Here is a 23,005-nt window from a genome sequence, read left to right as displayed (position 1 = left end):
GCATAAATAATCTTTGGTGCAGCTGTTCCCCGACCAGCTGGCATCCACGTGGAGATTTCACAATACTGTTTTGCATGTTTGTCCTTGTCTGTTTTGCACATTATGTTCTGGTTCAAAGAATGTAAGTTCTCTGGGACAAATGCTTTCATGCCTATCAGTACAGAGTCTAACAGAGTTGGATCCTGGCTCACAATTGGGGATCTTAGCTCTATTGTATAATAATTCTATAAGCTCTATAATAAGCTTAATGCTTAATGAACTTGTGGGAGAAAGATATCTTTGTTAATTATTCAATAGCCTTATCTCTTCAAATAAGACGCAGTAAAGCTCCCAGTAAATATCTGAAACTTCCAACGAGGTTTCTGGTAATGCTGAAGTAGAGCAGAGCCAACATACCTTACCTATTGAAGAAAAAGGTGGACAGGAAAAAATGGGAATCATCTTTTGCCTCACTGCCCTGAAGGTGGTGGGGAAGTGGGGTTGTTTTTGAAACAATGAAGCATCAGAATAGAGAAGAAGCAAATTTGCTTTGCAGTCCTCCTTTAAAGACTCTCTGTCCTGGTTTTGGCTGGGATAGAGTTAATTTCCTTCCTAGTAGCTGGTACAGTGCTGTGTTTTGGATTTAGGATGAGAACAGTGTTGATAAACACACCGATGTTTTAGTTGTTGCTAAGTAGCGCTTACACTAGCCGAGGACTTTTCAGCTTCCCATGCTCTACCGACTGAGAAGGCTGGAGGTGCACAAGAAGCTGGGAGGGGGCACAGCCAGGACAGCTGACCCAAACTGGCCAGAGGGACATTCCATACCATGTGACGTCATGCTCAGTACATAAACTGGGGGAAAGCTGGCCGGGGGGGCCGCTGCTCAGGGACTGGCTGGGCATCGGTCGGTGGGTGGTGAGCAATTGCATTGTGCATCACTTGCTTTGCATATTCTATTATTATTATTATTATTATTATTATTGTTGTTGTTGTTGTTGTTGTTGTTGTTGTTGTTATTAATATATTTCACTTATTAAACTGTTCTTATCTCAACCCGTGAGTTTTCTCACTTTTACTCTTCCGATTCTCTCCCCCATCCCACCGGGGGAAGGGGAGAGTGAGCGAGCGGCTGTGTGGAGCTCAATTGCTGGCTGAGGTTAAACCACGACACTCTCTAATTCTTAATGCAGTTTTGCATTTGGAACATAACTGTCCTTTCATTAGATAAAGATACAGGTGATTGTTGCCAGTATTCAGAAATAATGTCTGAGATAATCTATAGGCATCACAAACTTCCCCATTAGAAGTTAGCTGAGTGGATAAAATGGATGCAAAATTCCTTTTAATCTTAGTTCTTGTGAAAAGTCTGCAGCTAGGATTTGTAACTCTTTAGCCATGTTTGACTTAGTTTTCATTATTTTGTTCTTTATCCTGCTTTCCTGAGCTGTCTGAAAACTCCTTCAAGTCCATAGGGAAGACTTAAAAAGTGAAGGGGAAGAGTTGGCTGGCTATTTGTAAGCAAGCTATCTGCAGTGATTTTTGGTTTTAAAGGGTATTAAGCAACATCCAACACATGATTTTGAGCTCATTCTTAGGAAATAACCTACAATATCACACTGTGTACATATTATATATAGGTATTGTACAAATACTTGGCACAGATGTGGATAGGCCTTAGTTTACGACACTGAGCCCAGTTTTGCCTTAAGGGGTACACACTCACAATATCCATAAACTTCAGTGAATGCACTGGGGAACTTAGACGGGCTCAACAAATTTGGTTTTGAGCAAGCATTTTAAAAATGTAATTTTTAAAGTCCTGTGTATAATTTTGAACCTTAAGGGTTTAATATTTTTTGTGTGCTATAACACAAAGATTTTCTTGTTTCATAACTCCTGGCTTATCTGCTAAAGATACAGAAACACTCGCTTGTCTCTGTGGCATTCAAACCTGCATACCTATGTTTAGGTACTGGAGAGTCAGTTGAGGATTTTGGGGACTTGACAGAAGGGGCTCATGTAGTCCTATACCTCCTTTTTTTTTTTTTTTAATTTACCGTAGAATAAAGGCATACCACAGACGACATTGTGGATTGTTTCAAACACTGTGATTTAAATCACTGATTTTAATCATGGTTTATCTAAGAACCCAGGAAACCTTGATTAGAATAACTGATTGTAACCTTGTTTTACATTTAGATTTTTAATTATAAAAGGCTAATTGATAAGCATGAGGATATTCTGTATCTGTACACATTTACTTAAACTAATATAGCTCTGCATAAATTCATCATATTCTTTAACATCTATATTTTTCCCTAATTACTGTTTCTGCTCATGTTTTATGTCAAGCTCTATTTGAATTGAAATAGAAATTTAATTAGAATGCATAAAATAGCATTGTGGATTTTTTTTAATTTCAGAAACTACCTGAAATCTGCTAGACGCATGAAGAAAGTAAATGCATTGAAATATATTTTAATTTTGGAACTGCTGATTTGTTGAGGGTCTGTAGCTTATAAAACTATTTACTCTGGATCACCATGTCCTTAAAGATTTTAAAAGTGGCAGATCTTATCATACCTGGTTTTGTTCATAGATAGAAAAAGGAAAGCAAGTTTCTTCTCTGTGTTTTCAGATCCCATTTGGATTTTTAACTTTGATTAAATTAAAATTTAAAAATCTGATTTTAAATTAAATCCTTGATTTTTAAATATCAATATTTAAGTCTCCTTACTTTAATCTAAATTTGATTGTAATAACCTTGCAGGGCAACTACATTTATGACTTAATATATTGAGCATACAGTGGGTCTAAAGCTTTACCCTGCCCCCTTTTTAAGAATAAAATAAGCAAATCAACATGCACAAAATGATACAAAATTCAGAGAAGTGATGTAAACCCAAGCACAGTTCCTTTCTGACAAAAGCCATTAGATTACACCTAAGAATACACAGCTCTTCTCTTGATAAATCCTTCCAATGACACTGGCCCATTTTTATGATTACTCCAAGAAGATTTATTCTCTTGAAGGATGTTTGCAATTTTTGAGGCATTTTCATCATTTGAATTGCTTTCTTGGATTAATTTTGTCCTCACTTATGTTTCATAACAATGGCTAAATTACTTGAGTAGCCTCCATTTACTCAGCTATTTCTTTATTTACAAGGACGGGTGTTTTCATTGCTGCTTTATAATAAATTGCTTTAGATCCTTCTCTGGAAGTGTGTAAAGCCTTGTTACAGACTGACTTCTGGGTGACAGAGCAGCAACTGTATTGAGAATATAGTTGTCGCAGGGCAGGAAGTTTCTAATTTCCAAGTTTTGTATCAGAAAATGTTCCTTCACAAAAATTACTGTTTTTCAGGAAGGTGTTTTCAGTCCAGTTTGCCTGTTTCTTTTGTATACTTTTGTGTTACATGTAAATTGGGCAGAAACAATTGTGAATAGACTATACGAGTGTACTAAATAAGTATCGGTTCTTATTTGTCTAAGGGTAACCCCATCTTGAACTTGGAATCAAAACACGTCCATCCCCTTAGCTTTTACCAGAGAAATACTAATCAAAAGGTAATTCCAAAGAGAGTTCGGGGGGAAGTGCAAGGAATTGCTCAGTAAATGGGTGTTGCGTGAGGAGGCATCACTAGCTTGGAAAACACAACTATCGGAGGAGATCTCCAGAGATAAGAGTATCTGGGAATTGTCACGTTCAGAAAGCCTGCCAGGTAGTAAGTCAGGAATCAGAGGGCACTTAAAAAGAATGTGAAAAGTGAAGTAGTTGTTAGCTAGACCTTAGTTTGCCATAGCTTATCAGGGCGTAAAAACCTTCCTAAAAGTTGCCGTATGTTTCATTCCTATTGTTGGAGGTTGTACCCTGTTTGAATTAGTTGTTTTCCAAGAGTAACAATTGAAAATTACCCAAAATAGTCTGCAGATAAAGAGACACAATGTGCTATCCATGAACTGGGTATTAAACAGTGAAGCTCATTTGCTAACTGAGCAATTCACTTAGGTACTGTGAGTTGGAATTGTGAATTTGAATTCAGCTGGAACTATCTCAGTACTGAAGTGTGGTAAAAGAAATAACAGGGTAAAGACTAGCCTCAGCTTAGATATACCTGGCTGTGATTTATCCTTCAGAGTAGTTTTACAGCTGGTACTCTGGGGGTGCTAAGCTGGAAAAAAAAAAAAATCTTTGTCTTTCTTTTACAGAACAACTAAGAACTCTTCTCTTAGATAGTTTGCAGCATGTCTGCTCTTTCTTCCTCCTCCTATTTCATTCACCCTTTGGTTTTCAGGTCAGACGCCTGTATGAAAGATTGGGTTGAAGAAGGGACTGAGGTTGGTGTTATGGAAAAAGGCTAACTTGGTGCTATGTTGCTTGCAGGGACAGCTTGCAGGAGAGAGAGGTTAAAAGGTCAATTGGTTTGGCCTCCTTTGGGAAGGAGGTGTAGAAAGATGTGGAAAGAAGGGAAATTCTGTTTCCTTTTCCTGTGTAGAAGACTAACACAAATGCTTACATCAATACAGAAGGGAAAAATAAAAACTCCTCTGATAAAATAATGTCATGTTAACAAACCAGAGTTGGGGAAGAGCATTCATCTTTCCAAATCACTTTAAATTACATCAGATGACGAAAGAGCTATTTACAGTAATGATACATCCAAGATGTATATTAACCCGTTTCTTAAAAAGGCAAGTCAATGTTAGGCACTCACAGATGATTAACAGGGACTTGTGTTGCAAGCAAAGAATGCTAGTTCATGCCATTGTGATTTCTTTCCATATTTAATCAACTAAAATAATTTTATTTTCTTTACATACTTATTTTGAAAATATCAATTTTTCCCAACTTGCCATTTATGATAAACTGTCAAAGCTATACTCCACTTCTCATGGGAAATTTATTTCCCTCCATTGTATGCGCCCAGTCTCTTATTGTTAGATTTCAGGAGTACAAGGCTGCCCGCATGGGTTTGTTTGGTCTTTCGCAAAAGGGCAATAGTGCATTTTGTTCTGACAAACATTTTCCATCCTTGCATTGGCAAAGGGGAAGGGTCTGGCAGCAGATTTCATTGCAAAATTGAGTTATATACTCAGATCTAAATCCTGGATGTAAAATTCCCAATATTGTATGTCTTTCTCTGACTTCCAGAACTCATCACTGCCCTGATAATCAAATGGTTATGCTTTAAACTTTGAAAGCATTTATCGTACTGTAAACAGACAAAGTGAGTTTGTATTTTTAGCTTTGACAGAAATACCTTGATGATCTGGAAAAGCCTGCATGATACCGTCAAAACTTAATTTTAAAAGAAGGCTTTAAAAGGCATTGCCTGATATGTGGTTAAAGGGTGACTGAGGAGAAACTCTGGTCTTCCTAACTCTATCAGAAATTATAATCGTGCAACCTTCAAATTGCCACAGAATTATTGGGATATAAGTTGTTTTTCAAGGTGGCTAAGAGTTATTTACAATTAAGAGATTTCTTGACCTCGACTTCAGTGATAATATTTGCCTCTTTCTTCACTTCCAAATCACTGTTCCTTGCAGCTTGCTCTTTAGGTCCAGTTATGTTTGACAATGTATTTCTGTGTAAGCCCAATGAAAACTTGTTTGTTTCTTTTAAAAATTAAAAAAATAATAATAAAAATCCCTCTCATTCTGCCCTGCTTTACCTGTTTCAGGGCAGCAGCCTGCTGGTGCTGTCTATAAAACTAGTTTATCTGTGTTTTATGGGGGGGGAACAGTAACAAAAGGAGTGTAAAAAGAGTATTACTCCTGTGACTCGTAGGGGTTGTGGCAGCTTCAGACTTCACATCTAGACATGTGTTACTAATGGCCGTCAGGATTGAAAGGAACTTCTTGGTGACTTAACTATGCGTCATTAAGTCAGACTGCAATTAGCTCTGTTCATGGAGCTAACCCTGCACCAAGCAGAGTTAGTATGCTCATGTAAAACGCTCCCTGCACATGACTTTGCATAACTATGTTCATTAGGACTAAAGAAGGTAGAGATGATTTCCCTTTCATAAGTTACATGGGGTGAGCAGAGAATGTGAAATAAAGATATAATTGCTAGTAAATTTTCAAAGCAATCCGAATGGGAGTGGGTAAAGTTATATGCAGTGTGCTTAGGGTTAACACAGCTGTATCAGCTCCCGAGCCCACCGCCTGCGCTGTAATCAGGGCTCCCTGCTATTGGCTGAGAGCAGGGGAGGGAGGCAAAGGAAGAAAATCCACCGCTTAATTTAGGCAGTGACGAATGGGTTGCTGTGCAGGATGCTTCACTCCTGGATGTCTGGGGTGATGCAGACACTAAAAAGGGAAATGCATTTTCTCATCGCATCTTTACAGGCAAGGTGTCATGGATGGCAGCTTACCTTGGTCTACATCTTCTAGTGAGGCTGCTTAAGGTGCTTGGGGGGGTGGAGGTCTTAATCATATATGATATCATAGTGCCATCCTATTTTCCCTTGTCCTGTCCCCCCACTTTTCCATGCTTTTGGGCTGGCTGACTCCACATCACAGCCCTTTTGTCCATGCATTGGCATTTGCTTTTGTATCTGGACACATCAAATATGACACCCTTCTGGGCTATTTTATTCCAGAGCTGTAGCTTAAATATGTTAGGATATATCTTCAGATTGAGCAGGCCTAGCCAGAGTATGTGAAAGACACAACAGGTATGTTTAAGCATCTCTGGCAGACAATCGTGTAAGAAGCTTTTGCTTGGCTAAAAAATCATGCTGTCAGCTAATGCTGCTATGAGAGAGAGTGAATTCAATTTTTATACACAAAGTCTGAGCAAGTAGACATCGCTTGTGGAGGCTGTAGCTGCTGGTGTCACAGGCAGCCCAGGGAGGCTACATTGTGATTTGGGTAACTGTATGTCCAGTGCTCTCAGATACAATCTTTTTTCCCCCGCTTAGGATGGATTTGGGGGGAATACATAATTTTTCTGACATTCCTGGATAACCTTGTAATGATTGGGTCCTTATTGAAGTCATACTGCAGTGCTTTTATTGAGAAATGGCTCATACAGCTGAAGATTCTGGGCATGGATGCAACACATATGAACGTGTATTACTTCCCATTTCTTATGAGAATCAGTGCCATGGAATGTCTAGTCTTAAGTCTTCCTTCAGCTCAAACGTAATTCCACATAGTGTTTTTTGTGGTATACTTTTAGATCATAAGTGCATGTAGGAACTGTACTGCTCACTCTGCATTTTAACCAGTACACTGCACTTTTCTCCTTCTCCTCGTTGTTATACTGGCACAGCTGAATGTGTGGATGTCCAAGGAATGGGGGTAGGGAAGAATCCGGGTTATATGACAAAAAGAAAGCACAGGAAAGCTCAAGATCAAGGGGTTCAGTCTGTTAGACCCAGGTATGAAGCCAGAGAACCATGGTGGGAAGCATTGCACAAAATTTTGGGGAGGGTTTTCAGATTTTTCAGTACAAGTCTGCTCTGGCATATGATTGTGGACCACTAGTCTTACCTCACAGCCCTTTTATTTGCAGCATGTGCTGGTTATAGGTTAGGCTGACACAGATTGTGCTTAGTGTGATACTGAGATCCTGCCTGCATATGCTGTGTGCTGATGACATTCAGCCAAAGGCTGCATGTGCCTCATGCAGGCCTGAGATCATAAATGGCTTTTATTTGTAGAATTTGGATGAACAAATGATCTTTTCTTAGCCCAGCCTAGCCTTATTTGCTTTCTATTTTAGGAGATAATGATAATTGCTAGCTTTTCATGTATATACCCAACTGTTTTGCCAGAGTTAAAATCAGGTTTAGTTAAAAGTCATCTCAGCCGAATAAGACAGTACTGGGCTATTAGTTTACTTTGATTCTAGACATTCAACATATCGGTGATATTAGCAGAATGGAAATAATGATGTTAATTTACTCTTGCAAAACACTTCAAGGAACCCAGAAAGAGGTTCCTTGTTGCTATAGAATAATAAAAGCCTGTTATCAACCCCTTGTATCACACATGAGCACAAGAGTAAGTGCGGCAACACCACCTTTGGTTTACAAGAAGCAGTTAAACAGGTAGAGATGCTTCATGGATCCCTACCTCCTCCATGTAACTGGTTTTGGCACCATGAAGATGAAGATACTGGACTAGGTAGACCTTTTGTGTAAGGCAATTTTTCTATTCTGACCGCTTCAGAAATTCAGTTAGAAGCAAAACTTAAGTGCTTTAAAAATCTCTTCCTTGGTTCCGTATCAGAAATTTCAGCTTCACGGAAGCTTCTTGGATAAAGCTGAAAAAAGCATGGAAAATACAGCAGATTTTTTTAGGGATTAATGTAACAGGGAATGTATCACAGTTTGGCAGGACCCCAGGTCAGGAATGTGGAAGCTGGCACACTAGGGAGAAGCAGTAGTGCTAGGAAGCTGAGAAATGAGTGCTGTTTAAAACTGCAGTTCAGCACCGACTGAGACTGGAGGAAAGATCCCGTTTGTTGTCACAGTCAGAAGGCAAATTACATGGTTTCAGATTTAGCATAAGAAAACGCAGGCTGGAAGAGACCTCAAGAGATGATGTAGTATCCTCCCAAAACCAAAGGCAAGATCAGTGTACCAAAGCGATCCTGACAGATGTTTGCTTGTCCCCTCCTCAGCCCCATGCTGGAAATTCCAGAGCCTCCCTCCTGTTCCAGCCTTTGCTGTTGTTATGGAGTGGCATGGAGCCTTGAGCTGGCACGGAAGAGCAAGAGGGATTCATTACATGCTGTCAGTACTTGTCATTTCATTATTTCAGTTTGTAACATTTGTCCTCTAAAGCAAAGTCCTGGTATTAGGACATCTCAGGGTTGCTTTTCACGTCCCAAGTCATGTCAACAGTCTGTGACTTGCATTTTATCACAAGATACCATGGTGCTTAGGCCCTTTTTTAAAGGGATTTGAGGAGAAGAATGCTGACAGAAAGAGGGACGTGCTGCAAATGGTGACCTGGATAGCAGGAATGCACAGCATATATTTGGGGCTCTCTTGCCCATTATCCAGCAAACAAAAGTCAGGCCCTTTAGTGTCAAAAGGAGTAACTCTCCTCTCATTATCAGATATGATAATAAACTTGGACTCACCCTTTTGCAAGGTGTGGTGTTGTCTGGGCTGTAAACCCATGAGGAGCTGAAGGTTTTCAGGCTGTACCTGTTCAGTCAGCTTGAGCAGTGCAGCCAGAATGATCTTTCCCCTGGTGCCTGGGCTTTAACTGCTCTGATTGCTCTGTTCCTGTTGGTCTCGGTTTGTTGCTATTTGCTGATGTTTCAGGTGTGTGGAGAGGATGTTACATTCACCAAAGGAACACTGAGTTTGGGAATAATAAAATATGGAAAATCCTTTGTTCCAGGCTGTCTCCCCTGTGGCTTCCATGTGTGCCTCAGCTGATGGGCATTCCCTTTCTGCCTTACTAGTCTTCCAGGCCTTCCCTCAGTCCCCCTGTCCCCTGAGGCTGGGCACAGAAGCTGTAACACAATCCTTGCAGTTCAGTGCTGTCTGCCACATCAGTCTCTTCAGATCTTACCATGTGCTGAATTGCCCCTTACCAGGAAATCTCTTTGAGTCTTTTATGTTTGAATGGAGAGGAATGGGAGCTTGGGGCTGAGCCAAAGATTTCTGATGTGACATAAGACATTGTGGCATCCTCTGGGACAGAGGGCATTCAATGCTTCTGGCTTCAGGTTCGCATTCTGCCTTCAAAGAGTCTTTCAGAATTGCGGTGAAAAGTGAGTGTCAACTACCAAGGTAATACAAAATCCCTGAGCGAGAATCCTAATGCTGATTAGAGACCATGAGAACTACAGTCTCCCACACCTGCAGGTGGAAGACAATATGCCCTGCCACGCAGCCTTCACTGCTGTCATACTGCTGTCACCTTTGCCTTGGGCCCACCCTGAAAAAAGGTCTCTCCCCCTGGTCCCGGCTGAGACGTGCCGCTGCCCCTGAGCTGGGTAGACGCATTGGGCTTTGCTGCCACCCAACGGGGAAGTGCAGCAATCCTGATGATGCTCACTCAGGCCTCCTTATTTAGCTTCATGTAAGCAGTCAAGATCTTGCTAAAAGCAAAACGAGAAATAACACTGATTGCTTTAGAAGACAGGAACTTTTTGCAGTGATGATTTTTGTAGCTCATTCCTAACAAAATCTGAAGTTTGTACAGAGCTTGCCTGGCAGTCTTTGAATCATAAACAGCAAGAAAAACAGGAGAGGTACTTTCCCTCTTCTACTGAGTATGTCTATAATGACAAAGATTGAATTTTTGTACAGGACCTGGGAAGTGTTTGAGGAAAGGAAGACGTACCTTTGCATTGCTGTGTAATTCTCCCCTTTGGTTATTCAGTGTTGCAATGGGTGGGTGATTAATGAGGGTTAATGAACCAAGTAACTGACAACAAATGCATTTGTTTATTTGCAGATTGTGCTGGCTGTGGAAGAGACATAAAAAATGGACAAGCATTGCTAGCTCTGGATAAGCAGTGGCACCTAGGGTGCTTTAAGTGCAAGGCCTGCGGGAAGGTCCTAACCGGGGAATACATCAGCAAGTAAGTAACCTTTGCATCTCTTCTGCACTCTTGGCATGAGTTCTTGTTGCCAATGGAGAAGAGCTTGCAGCAAAGTTCACCTTTCGAAATCCAGTTTTGACCACCTTTCTGTATACACCAAAATCTTTGTTCCCAGTGAGAGCTGAATTGGAAACGGAAAGTAAACTGAAAAGTGCAACTGAAAGGTGGTGTTTAATGATAGTAGTCTATATTTAATACCAAGACGGAAAGGGGTATATCTCCATGTTTCCACAAAGGATTAGGTGAATTCCTGCATGTGTTTTCTGTGTTAGCCAGATAAAACTTTGTGCCATTTTGCTTTCCAACATGTGATTTTGAGGAAAAAAAGTAGGAACCTGTCCATTGCTTGCCTTTGCTAGAAAATAGAGTAAATGTGATGATGTGATTGACCTGACATTGTGTTTCTTATCTCCATATAAGAAACTAATGAAGAGAGTTTTGAGAGGAAGGAGGTGTAGAGGAAGAGAATGGGGAAAAGTGGTGTAAAGATAAAATAGAGGGAATGAAGATACAGTCTCTGTTCCCCCCTTCAAGCATATAACAAAGAGAAAAAATAGGGAAACAATGTATGTTTCACAAACCTGTCATTAGGGGTGTATAATATTTAATAAAAAGTAGCATATGTAATTTCTCAAAAGAAGTTCAGTGCCTGAGAAATACTCCTAAGCTGACTAGTGTTTCCACTTTTACTATATGTTTCTTGTTCATACTAAAAAATGACATAACCTTACACTTCAAGGTAACTGCTTATACTCTTGCAGACTACCAAAGATTTTTTTGCTGAAGTGAACAATAAATACCTGCCTATGATAAAGACTGTGATCTCCTCTCATCCCCATGGACATAGTTCCACTGATTCCCTAGAATTGCACCACCTGTAGGTGTAGAGAGTCTGTTCTAAAGAATGAGTTTTACTTCAGTGGTTTGTATTGGATGCCTTTTCTTGATGGGAATTTAAGGAATTATTCTAAGAGGCACTAATGAGAGTATGATTTTTTTCTTCTACTACAAAATATATCCCTTGAATTCTCTCCGATTTGCCTATTGCTGTGTGTAGGAGTTCCAGACTGAAGACAAGGGAAGAGTGTAAGTCATGCTGTAACCTGTTTATTAAAAGGTGGTTTGTAATTTGTGGATTTTCTTTTCCAGAGATGGTGCTCCTTATTGTGAAAAGGACTATCAAGTTCTTTTTGGAGTCAAATGTGAAGCATGTCACCAGTTCATTACTGGGAAAGTCCTAGAGGTAGGTGTTTTGTAAACTACAGTCTAAGAATTGGGCCATGTCCCATTATGTCCTCAATCAACTGCAGAAAATACAAAAATTCTTATAGGAAAGGGTTTTTTTTTCTGCTGATTTTAGAGCAAAGTTGCTAATTTTCAGAAATATTTTCAGTGTTATAGCTTTGCAGTCATCAGGAAAAGTATGTGATAGGGAATTAATTGCACTAGTTTCTATGGATCTGTGGTTTCTATGTTTGTCTCATAATGGTGATGTGCAAAGTCTATTGCACTGCTTATTCTGTGTCAGATTTGATATATTTATAAGAGGTAGTTTGAGTATTGGAATCACCTTTGGCGACCGTAAGTTTGCCAAAACTTACAATATGAGATTTCTCTTCTTAAATGAGGCCAGATGATTTGAATGATGCTGAGAAGGTGAGAGGGAGAAATTTCCTGGAGAGGTAAATTATATGTTCAGAAAAGAGAAGGCAGAAAACATCTGAACCATCTCTTTTGTTGACTCTTAGTTGGAGTCCTCAGCGTTCTCACTGAAACTGGCCAAATCTTTTGAGAGATGTGTATCTTTTGTTGTCAGTACTTGATCATCTCCCATGGCTGTGATGAGTCCCCTTTGAGCTGGAATGCTTCAACTATGCATGGATCCCTCTGTGTCATCATTGAAATGTTTAAGGGGCAAAAATGCAGAGGACCTTCCCTGTCACACTGTCATTGAGATACGAGAAGCAAAACTGTTATCTCCTTTCCCTGTAGGAAACTTTGTTCAATGGAAAGAACCTAAGCTTTGAGCTCAGGTCTGGAGCTGGGCTGTATGGCTTGACTCCAGCTTTAGTGATTTTTAATAGTCCACTTTTTCTGGAACAAAAGCCTTTACATAACAAAGTTTGTGGAAGAAATGGGGAACCACAAAGAACTTCAGTTTCAGGTGTATTTTGTAAAGAAGAAACTGGATGTACTGTATGTTTTACAGTGAATAACAGAAAATAAACCTGAAAGTGTTACAGAAATAAAAGCAGCTGGAATTTACTAGTGAATGCATATTACAGGTTCTCTTCTTTGTGTCCCATCTACTACAGATGTAAGACTGTGTCAGCCCTCATATGAGAAGTTTCAGGTTTGATGTAAAGTGGTAACAGCTTGTGATTTTAGTTCTGGAGGTTTCTCTGGTTCAGTATTCAGAATATTAACCAGGATGGTAGCCACCAAATGAGGGGCTCGGAATGTGTGTGGACACCTGGTGCATTTGTCACTGCATCTACTGGAAGGAAGTACAATTTTTTAATTAGCCAGGCTAATTTGCAAAGTGTATCTGATTCCTTTGGAGACCCGCATAGATAATTAGTGAGAACAGTCTGAGTTTTCCCTTGAGTAGGAAGGCTGTGTCTCTGGCTTTAATCTAGTGGTCTGCTACCATCTGCTTATCTATTCCCATCTACTGATGAGTTTTTCAGTTTAGTACTATGTATTGGTGACACCATAGTTGCATTCCAGTGCAGGAAGCACTGCAGGAGAGAAGTAATTGGATTTGTGAGATTGGGAAGCATAAAATAATTCTAAAATTATTTTAGATGCACATGATAGGTCTTCTAACGTACAAGCAATGTAACCTATTCAGAGGCATGGAGATGAAAATGATACAAGAGAAGGTTATTGGACTCTGTGGAGAGCTGGGAAGTAATAAGCTATTCCTATTTGGAGCCTTTTGTGTAGTGGATGTGACTATAGCAAGGTTGCACTCATGTTACTTTTCCTAGCATCAGTGAGAAAGAAACCTAGCTTTTTGAGAGGATCATCAGCTGTATTCTTTCAGAACTAAGTTGAGACTAAGGAAAGATTACTTCAATTGAACTAGGACTTCCCTGTCCATCATAATCTAAGTTAAAGTTCAGGTTGTCAAAGACATTGTGTCGCAGGCAGAACCTTGATGCAGTCATTTTGGCCACAAGGTTGGTTTCTCACTCCATAGTTCTTACTCTTCTGATGGCTATTTATTAGCAGAAGAAAAGACAACATTTTGCTGAAGCAATGAAACATGTCCAATCTCTTGCAAGGATCCACCTCTTCTAAGAGTCAAAATCAGATAAAACAGATAAAGATTCTCCCATTTGACCTAGCCCCTGCAGAATCAAAATATGCTGATGAATTAGAAACAGACACTTTGAATAATCTTATCAATACATGGAAATATTAAGGATGCTAAGTTCTGGGTAAGACTAGAAATTTTGCTTGAGTATTTGTGGCTTTCATTGATTATCAGAGGCACAACCCATTATAATACAGTAGAGGGCAGCAGTAGTTCTCTATATGTAACTAAGACCAAACTCCTCTAAAGCCTGTAGAAGTTGAATTACTCGTATAGTGCAACTCTTTCCTGACTTGTTTAAATGACATTTGAAGGCTGACTGCTATCTGAAGGGTGTAGATTGGACAAGTCCTTAGAAACTTTCATCAAAAAAATTAGTACTGTGTAGTCAGGGAGGCCATTCAGACATTGGCTTAACTGCATTACAGTATGTATTAGCAGCCTGGATAGTCCATGAATAGAGTTCTCCAGGTATCATCTGGCAATGCAGATGCAGGAGAGACATTCAAGCACTTTCTGTCATTACGTGGTGCTTGAAAAGATTAGAAGATACAAGTGAGCAGCTAATATTCAATAATCAGAACAATTTATCAGAACCGGGGCCTAGTTTCTTGGCTCGTCCTAGAAACCTTTTACACCGTCAGAGATGCACAGTTCCAAAGGGGCAGTACTCTAAATTAGACTAAAGGAACTAATAAGTCAAAACTTTGGATGAGAAAATCGTGTGTCAGCACGTGTGTCTCCTTTGGGCAGAAAAGGTAGTCTAAAGGATGGGGTCAGAGCATGACATAAATCTTCTGGTAACAACAGAGATGAGAGATCGGAAGCAGCCACAGGGCCATGGAAGATAATTCACAGAACAGGATGCCACGGTTCAGAGAGGGCTGCAGACCTATGTGAGGCAGGACAATTAACAATCTCCTTATCCAGTACAGGAAATCACCCACAACCTTTCAGTACACCTGAAGTTTTAATTCAGATGAAGCTTGAGATTCTCACAGGAGGATTACTGTCTTTCGCCTTTGTTTTCTTTGGCAACGATTCTTTGGCAAATTTGGATTTTTGATGATTTATATCATGTGGGTTGTCTCTTTTCCTGCTGCTTCTCTTGGGAAGGAGACCACATTCTTGGTGTGATATGGCAGAATTATAGGAGCTGACTAGGTAGAAGTTATGGCATCACTGACCAGCCTAAGTTATACGTACTAACATCCGGTCGGAAAAAAAACAAAACACTTTGTATTTTGCCTTTGTTAATAAAAATGGTAGTAGTAAATTCACTGATCAGTATCTTCCATTTTATTTGTCAATAAAATACTTTGTTATGTCAGGAGCAGAGTATACTATTTTATCATCTTCATCCAAAGAAATGATTAGAAGAGACTGGAGGGAAGTATATAGTACATTGTATACAAACACTTCCCTCTAATGGATCAGAAGCAATTAGCAGCATGCCATTGTAGTACTGCTTTATTTTCTGCTTATTCTTATTACATCTGGGACAGTCCATAGAAAAACTGAAGGGAAATGAAAGCATGAAACATAGCTTTGGGTTCACAGAGGCTGGTGGTATCTATTTTTTCCAGTAAGAGAATAATTTTTTTATTTAAAGAGAAATTGAGATTCTTTGCAACATTGCAGGCTTGCAGCTCCTGCTCATTTTCGTCCCTCAGTATGGCTTAACAACTCTGAAGAATCAGGCTTTCAGTCTTCTACAATGAGCAGCCAGCAAGAGAGACAACCACTCCTGATGCGGACCTAAGAGTCTTCATCTCAGAAGCAGCTGTGCTGTGCCTCTGATAGGCACCCTCAGCAGAGCCTGTCAGAAGGGCCAAGTAAGGAGTTCAAACCTTGAGATTCAAGCCTCGAGAGGATGGACTCCCTCTAGCCATTCTGTAGAGGTGATCCCTCTCCTCAGTTAAGAAATGCATTACTAGAAAAACAGTACTTATTTTGCTAATAGCCACATACTGTGGAAGAATGCTCTTTTTTCTAGGCCATAGATCTAACAACTTTCAGTAGCCATGAAAATAGGCAAGAAAAATACCATGTGCATTTAAGTCAGCTCAGATATTTCTCATGTATTATTTGGCACATAACTTTCTGTGACAAATAGATGTCAGATGATAGATGAGTGCATGCCATCACAATAAATGTGGTAAGTATCCAATATGAAATAGGTATTGCAACTTTTTTGAGCATACCGGATACTTTAAAACTTGAGTATTTCAGGATGATGTTGTCAAGGCAACAGAGATCAGTGTTTTTCCTTGGGTTTCTCCAGCAGAAAGGAATCTTTATTTATCAAAAATTACTCATTTCCCATTAACTCTGGTGAAAAACATTTTTATCAGGCAATAATGGCATAGTGAGAGTGAGGACTTTCACATAGACTTTCCACTGCGCTGTTGTTTTCATAGCTTCAAGGTTTGCCTATTGAAAGATGCCCATCTGATCCTAATCCTGCAAATTTCTGTGTAGACACGTGTAACTCCACAAATCTAAGTAAACTTTAGTAGGTATTTAGCTATTTGAAAGATGCTGGCCTAAATAATTTTTGTCTAATGTGGTTATCATAGGCAATATAACTATTACTCCAGGGCTCAATTCAAAATATGTTAAATCAATGAGAAGCTTTCCATTGACTTCAGAGAATGGTGGATCATGCCTATCCTATATCCATGTAATTCATCTCTGCTTATCCAAAGTGTTTTAGAAAACTTCATAGTAGTATTCTTTTAGTTCTGCAGAAAGAAGACATCAGGGCAGAAACAGGTGGATAATTTGCATGAAATCATTCAGAAAGCCTGAGAATAAGATTCAGGTCTTACGATTTTCACTTTTTTTGGCTCTTACTGATATGAACAGGATTTGATCTCAGGATCTAGAGATCAAGATGTATATATCTACTATCAAATCCCTCAACCATCTTGCTAGTCTACCCATTTATTTTTTATAATACTACTTGCTTAATATTCATTTGCAAATAAAAAGCCACTGTGTGATTTCTCCTGGCTGTGCATAGCTTGAGTTCCTGTTCTGATGGGCTGCTGCCTGCCCTGTGTTTGTTTCCTGTGCCCTCTTGAAACTTGCACCCCACCTTGTAAGCAGTGGCATAACGCCATTTTAACAGATGGGCCTGAAAAGAGAAATGCCAGGGCACCAGAAGACTCCCTTGACTTCAGCCTGCAAGGTCAAGTTCTAAATGTGTTTTTGATGTTGTAATTTATGCTGAGCTTCCCCTGATTTTAAAGAGGAGTAGTAATTTAAGATGTGGTATTTAATGTGAAGGAGGTTTAGTACTTGCAGACACTGTTACTTTAATGTGCCAGAATTTTAAGATGTCTCATCTGTGCTGCAACTAACCCTGAAAGATGTCAATTCTGAGACACCTTGACTTCTGAAGTTAGAAATAAATAATAATAATTATGGGGGGAAAACCCAAACAAACAGTGAAAGCTGCTATGGTTGTGTAAGGAAACTGTATCCATATTTAAGAGGCAAAGAATGTGAGCCAGAGGAGCCTGTAAGTTTCTTCAAGTCTTGTTTTCAGAGCTAGATTTAGAAACCTGTGCTCTGAGGGGTTCAGAGAAGTTTCTGCTAATTCTTTACATGTGAATGAGTCTGTTCTAAATAAATAAATAACAAATAAATGACAGTAGCAATATTGCTGGTTCCCATATGAACTATAAATGATTTGTTTGAACAATGCCTGCTTATGTTGTCCAAGGGTGTGCCTTCTGCCAACACTTAACCATGCAAGCAACTTTAGTATTCAGATGCTTCAGTTGATTGACTTTCAGGGAAACTCAGTAGCCTACGTGTTTAAGTAATTTGTTTTAAGGAGATTTAGGCTTATAGCTCACGTAAAAACATCACCCTTCTGTGCAAAGACCCATGCAGTACAGAGTTTAGTTAGGTACTTCAGTACATTCATGGGTCTGGTCCTGTGTTCTTATACCAGTATGCTTTTGAGATTAAGGAACCATGAAGAGAATCTCTTAAAACAAACAGAGATTTATTTCAATTCCATTCAGAAATGTTAAATGAAAGGCTAACATATATTCTTCTGCTGAATGAAATATTTAGCAAGGCTGTTTTCATAGTAGTTATGCAGGAAGTATCACAAAATGTGTCATTTACTGGATTTTAATGATGCAACCTGTACTGGTAATACAGGTTGAGGTGATGTAAAGTTTTAAACACTTCTATAAATGAAGCAATTGATGAATTGAACAAAGACTGATGATATGATGGATCCAAACAGGTTTGGTTTTGGTGGTATGTTAAAGTTGTGATTAAAATAATATCCCTGAAGAATTTATTACCATTCTGTTTTCCTATCACTAGGCATCTACTGGTTTGGGTGTCTTACAGGCTTGGGCGAGATTTTGCTCTCAACCAGTATCTCCCAGTCACCATTGTCATCTTCACACACCATAAAAATGCAGGGGAAAAGGCTACACAGCAAACGAGAAGAAGCAGTGGCATTTAGTGCATGCTTTGTTAGTTCTGTGATTTGCTTTATTTTACTGCTGTTACAATAAATGAGAAAACATGAACACGTTGCCTGAACGTCCCAGGTAAATGATAAGAAAAAGCAGAAGCACATGCTGTGATCGTTTGCTCTCTTAGTCGGACAGGTATATACTGCAGACCACAGGGCTTTTTTGATTATCATCTGTTGAGAGATCAGATGGGGTCAGTGCACAGGGCCCACTGTAAATTCATCAAATGTTCACAGAGCGTGTCTGAAGCATCATCTCACCCAAAATGTGCAAACTGGATGAAGAGATACACGTACCAGTGTGAGAAGTGGTCCCAGCACTCTGCCTGCATTAACCTGAATTGGACTACAATACAATCTCACTGTAACTAAGTGTTTCTGACAAAACTAGACTAGCACCCACGAGGCTGTATAAATTCTTCAGAAGCCGTGGAAGTAATATTTAATAACTTGCAGAGAAAGAGAGGGCTGATTTCATACTCAGCAGATGCTTCTCCCCAAGGGAAAAATGTTCTGAGTTGTATCAACATCAAATAGTGACACACAAGTAATGAGAAATGGTCCTGTCCCTGCCTGGGCCGGTATTCTTCATCCTTTTACTTTTTCATAATGGGTTGGCCGAGTTACTGCTGGAGTGGGTTTAATGTGCAGAGAGGATTATTTGCTTGTTTTGGTGGGTGTGTGCAGGAGAGTGCATGAGTGCGAGCAGAGGAGGAGTGAGGCTCAGGGCTGGGTGCAGTGACAGGCGCTTCACTGAGAGCTGGTTTGGTGAGAACACAAGCCATCTGCACATCGCTTCTGGTGGTGTTCCGAATTTGAACGGAGGTGGAGGGAGTCGCCCACCGGGCTGAGGAGGGAATGGACTTAGACTGAAGAATTTATTACCAGAAGGTAAACCCCTTCCTGTGAAACTAGATCTGAACTAGCAGGGGTCATGGCTTTCTTTCGGAGGGGAGGGGGGGGGTGCAACTTCGATGTGACTGAACAGCTTGCCAGTGATACCAGAACAGGGTACTTGTACTTTTGTTCCTGTGCACCAGAAGGATTTTTTAAAAGGCTGTGTGTAAATCTGTGATTTAGATAAAGAGAGTGCAGCTAACATGTTTTTAAACTGCCAGAGAATGGCACAGAGCTTGTGCTGTTTCTGATTGCAACTGATGGCTGATGTATGGAGGAACAATATGATTCTTTATCTCAAATAATTCTTAATACAGTTTGTTGGCTCTTTTGATCGCTTCTGGAGATTTGTTGCATAGAAATAAGGTTAGAGTTTGTTTCCAGTTTCCCTGCCTTTTTGCTAAGAAACATGTTTTATCAGTTGATGTAGAACGCTAATTTTTTTTTCCTAATGTGGGGTTTGTTTGCATAAAAATGGGGAAATGAAAAGTTTAATAATAACTCAGGATATGGGTAAATGGTTCAGACAGGTTGTCTATGTAGCTGAGTAGCAGCATAGATTTAACTTAATTTAGACTACCCTTCCCTGATGAAAAATATGCTATTGTAATTGCCTGGAACACCACACCATGCACAGGGTCAAAAATCTAGAATGAATATACTTCCAGAAAAATAACGTAAATTGCATCATGTAAAAATCTTTCTAACAGGATTTTGGTGATTTCATCCCTCCCCCCATCTCAAAAGATTGAATTTGGCAAGGGGGATATCTGTAGTTGGGAAAGACTTGACGTATAAAGATGACAAAAGAGTATCTGAAGTTGACAGAGCCCTAACAGAAGTTCAGTTGCTATGGCAGCATAATCACAAGGCATTAACTTCTCAGCAGTGGTTTGGAAACCATGCTTCAGTCAATTTGAACATCAATAGGAAGGGGAGGAATGTTTAGAGGCTGTAGGGATGAATAAGAAGAGTAAGTTGTAACAAGTAATTTGAAAAAATAACCAATTAAAGCTTCCTTATTGCCACAAAGGGGTTTATGAAGTCTTGCAGGTGCTTATAAAAATATGGCTTATCTGTATAAATTGCTTTTGTGAGTACGGTGTTGCTGGTTAGGATCTATATTTCCTAGCACAGCATCTTTAGCTTTTACCTTTTTGATTTAGTTAAATATTCTCTAGTGTGTTTCTTGCACTAAATATTACTGAAAAACTTTAGCAGGCTGATCAAAATACTTTAAAATGACATTTCGGTAGAGGCATTTATATTAGTATAAAGTTTCTTGCCACCACCAGCAGCCTTTGTGATACATAGCCATTGCATGTGGTTATAGGTATACCTATTTATTACACAATAGGTACTTAAAACAAGTAGCTTTTTCATGTCTTAGAGGTGCACATAACACATACCAGTTTTTAGTAGAAAAGTAACTTACCTGGATGACTTTATTTTTCTTGTTACATAGCTGTACTAAGAATTCAATCGCATGGTTGTCACTGCAGAACACATCTTGTTCTCCTCTTGGAACAGTCTGCTTTAGGGAAAACATAATACTCTATTTTTATTTTGTAGCTCCCATTGCTGCTTCTGTTCATCTTTTAAACCTTTGCATTGTGCTAGTGCTACCTGCCACAATCACCCACAACAGAGATACAAAATTAATAATGATCTCTGCACCAAAGTAATTAACACTGAAAATAAAACTTCCTCCAGTGTTGCAGTCTCACTGTCAATTGGGATGTAGTGATAGGGGAACGTGAGGCACTCTGTAGCAATACGCAATTATTTCAGCCAGTTACTTTTTGTTTCTCCTGGACTGAGATCACAATGAAAAATGGATTAAGTGGTGAAATATTTTTTTTGCAGGATTGTGGTCTTTCATTTTTAAGTCCTGCTTTAAGTCCTCCTATCAGTGGAGAGTTTGCTACTGACTTCTAGAAGAGCAGGACTTGGACTTAGACCTGTCACGGGTAAAAAGTAATTGTTGGGAAGAATGCAGCAATAACACATTTGAAACTTGAGAAGTGGAGAAGAGCCTGTTGGGGCAAGTCTATAGCTGTCACCTGTTTGTAACAGGCTCCATCCGGGTATTGTGCTTAATGTTCACTCTGTGAGGGCTCTCTCTTTTGTCTGCTTTGTCAGGGTACTTTCCTGGAGGTGGGGGGGGAAGGAAAGAAAAACAAAAACAAAACCAAAAGATATGTCTGGAATCTCTAGGGACTTTGAAGTCCACAGAATTAACACCTGTCTTTACTGAGCAGGTGCTTTACAGATGAAGAAATATGATACATATCAGTATTTTGTGGGTGATTAAATATTTGAAATGACCACCTGGAGCACAAAATGGGTAGATTTTAATTACATGCTCATGCTACATTAGAAGATCATACAGGTCTAATAGTTCTTTGGATAGATACCTGGGATGTATGGCATTTACAAGCCTTTTTCTTTGTAAGAGGGAAAAAATAGCACACAGCAAGAGATGCACCTTTTCATCACCAGCAATACAGATACTATGGCATTTAAACTGTCTGTGAAACTAGCCTGGGATGTTTTGTGGTTTGCAGAGGTCTCTCACATTAGCATCATAAATCATTTGAGTATGAGTTAAAATGTTAAGAAATTTACTTTTACACATAGGGTTCGGAGAGAGAGATTTGTTATGTATACAGATGGATCTTCTGTTGCTTTGAATTCTGTAAAGCAGTTGCATCTTGGCTGGCAAATGTTTTTCCCTAGCAATAAGGAGAGTAAGAACTGAGGGAGAAAAAAAACATTAAGTAGACTTATCTTAGCAGCACCCTTGAACTACTGCTGTTGAGGCAACAATCATGGAGACTCATATACTCGGTTGAAAACTGAATGGCAGCAAATGATGTTAGGTATCCCTTTCTGCTTTATGACCATCGCCTCTTTCCTGTTCTTCACCATAGTAATATGTTGTGTCATGGTTTTTTTGTTGGAATAGTTTTCCCGGGGTAACTAGAAATCTTGATTTTATACAGAGCTAAAGAAAACAAGGTAGGGAGTAAAATCCCTGTGTCTTGGCTCTGACAAATATACTCTGATGGGATGTTCATGCCAGCTAGCATTCAAAAGTATGCTTGCATAGTTTTGCATCTGTAATTGGAAATCACATGTATCAGCAATGAGAAAACTGACAAATAGAAAAAAAATTGGACTTCTGCCAAAAATAAAGGCACTGCTTTTAGCAGAGTACGTGGTGGTGGTCTGACATTTATTCAAAGTTATTCTACTTGAAAAGAGACAGCTATTTCTCTGCATTAACTCTCCACTGGTTACCTTGATGTTCTTTGATACTTCCATTTTAAATTTAGTGTAACATAAACACTTTGGCCAGAATTACAAAACAAGGATTCCTGAGAAATGTCTGGATGTAGTGAAATCCAGGCTCATAATTATGTATTGGTGACTCTGGAGTTGAGAGCAATGTGGTTGGGAAGAAAAATATTTGAAGAAAATCTGTCCCTTCCCTAGATTGTCATCTGTTGCTTGTTGTGACCCCTTGCTGGAAAAGATTTCCAAAGGTAGCAGGTAGCCTTGCAGTTAGTCAAGGATAAAACCCATTCTTTAGGCTTTTTAAAGCATTATCGGATCAGAATAGTTGGAATGACAGTGACTTTTAGGATCAGTTTGCTACAAGAGCAGGCCCTAGTCACTAAAAGAAAAAATATTCACTGCTTAATTCACT

General features: G+C 39.4%; 1 protein-coding gene across 11 annotated transcripts in view; it reads left to right on the top strand.

Annotated features, from left to right (window-relative positions):
- The window catches only part of ABLIM1 (actin binding LIM protein 1), a 167,151-nt gene that overhangs the window by 73,747 nt on the left and 70,399 nt on the right, over positions 1 to 23,005 (top strand). For all 11 annotated transcript variants that reach the window (XM_076339087.1, XM_076339086.1, XM_076339085.1 and 8 more), the window contains 2 exons: positions 10,420 to 10,546; positions 11,717 to 11,810. In XM_076339087.1, the coding sequence (XP_076195202.1) occupies positions 10,420 to 10,546; positions 11,717 to 11,810 (221 nt within the window). The remainder of the gene's footprint in view (positions 1 to 10,419; positions 10,547 to 11,716; positions 11,811 to 23,005) is intronic.

Source organism: Aptenodytes patagonicus, chromosome 5, assembly GCF_965638725.1.
Source record: "Aptenodytes patagonicus chromosome 5, bAptPat1.pri.cur, whole genome shotgun sequence".
NCBI lineage: Eukaryota > Metazoa > Chordata > Aves > Sphenisciformes > Spheniscidae > Aptenodytes > Aptenodytes patagonicus.
Note: the sequence above shows the minus strand (reverse complement) of the source record. Positions and strands in the feature narration are given on the sequence as shown.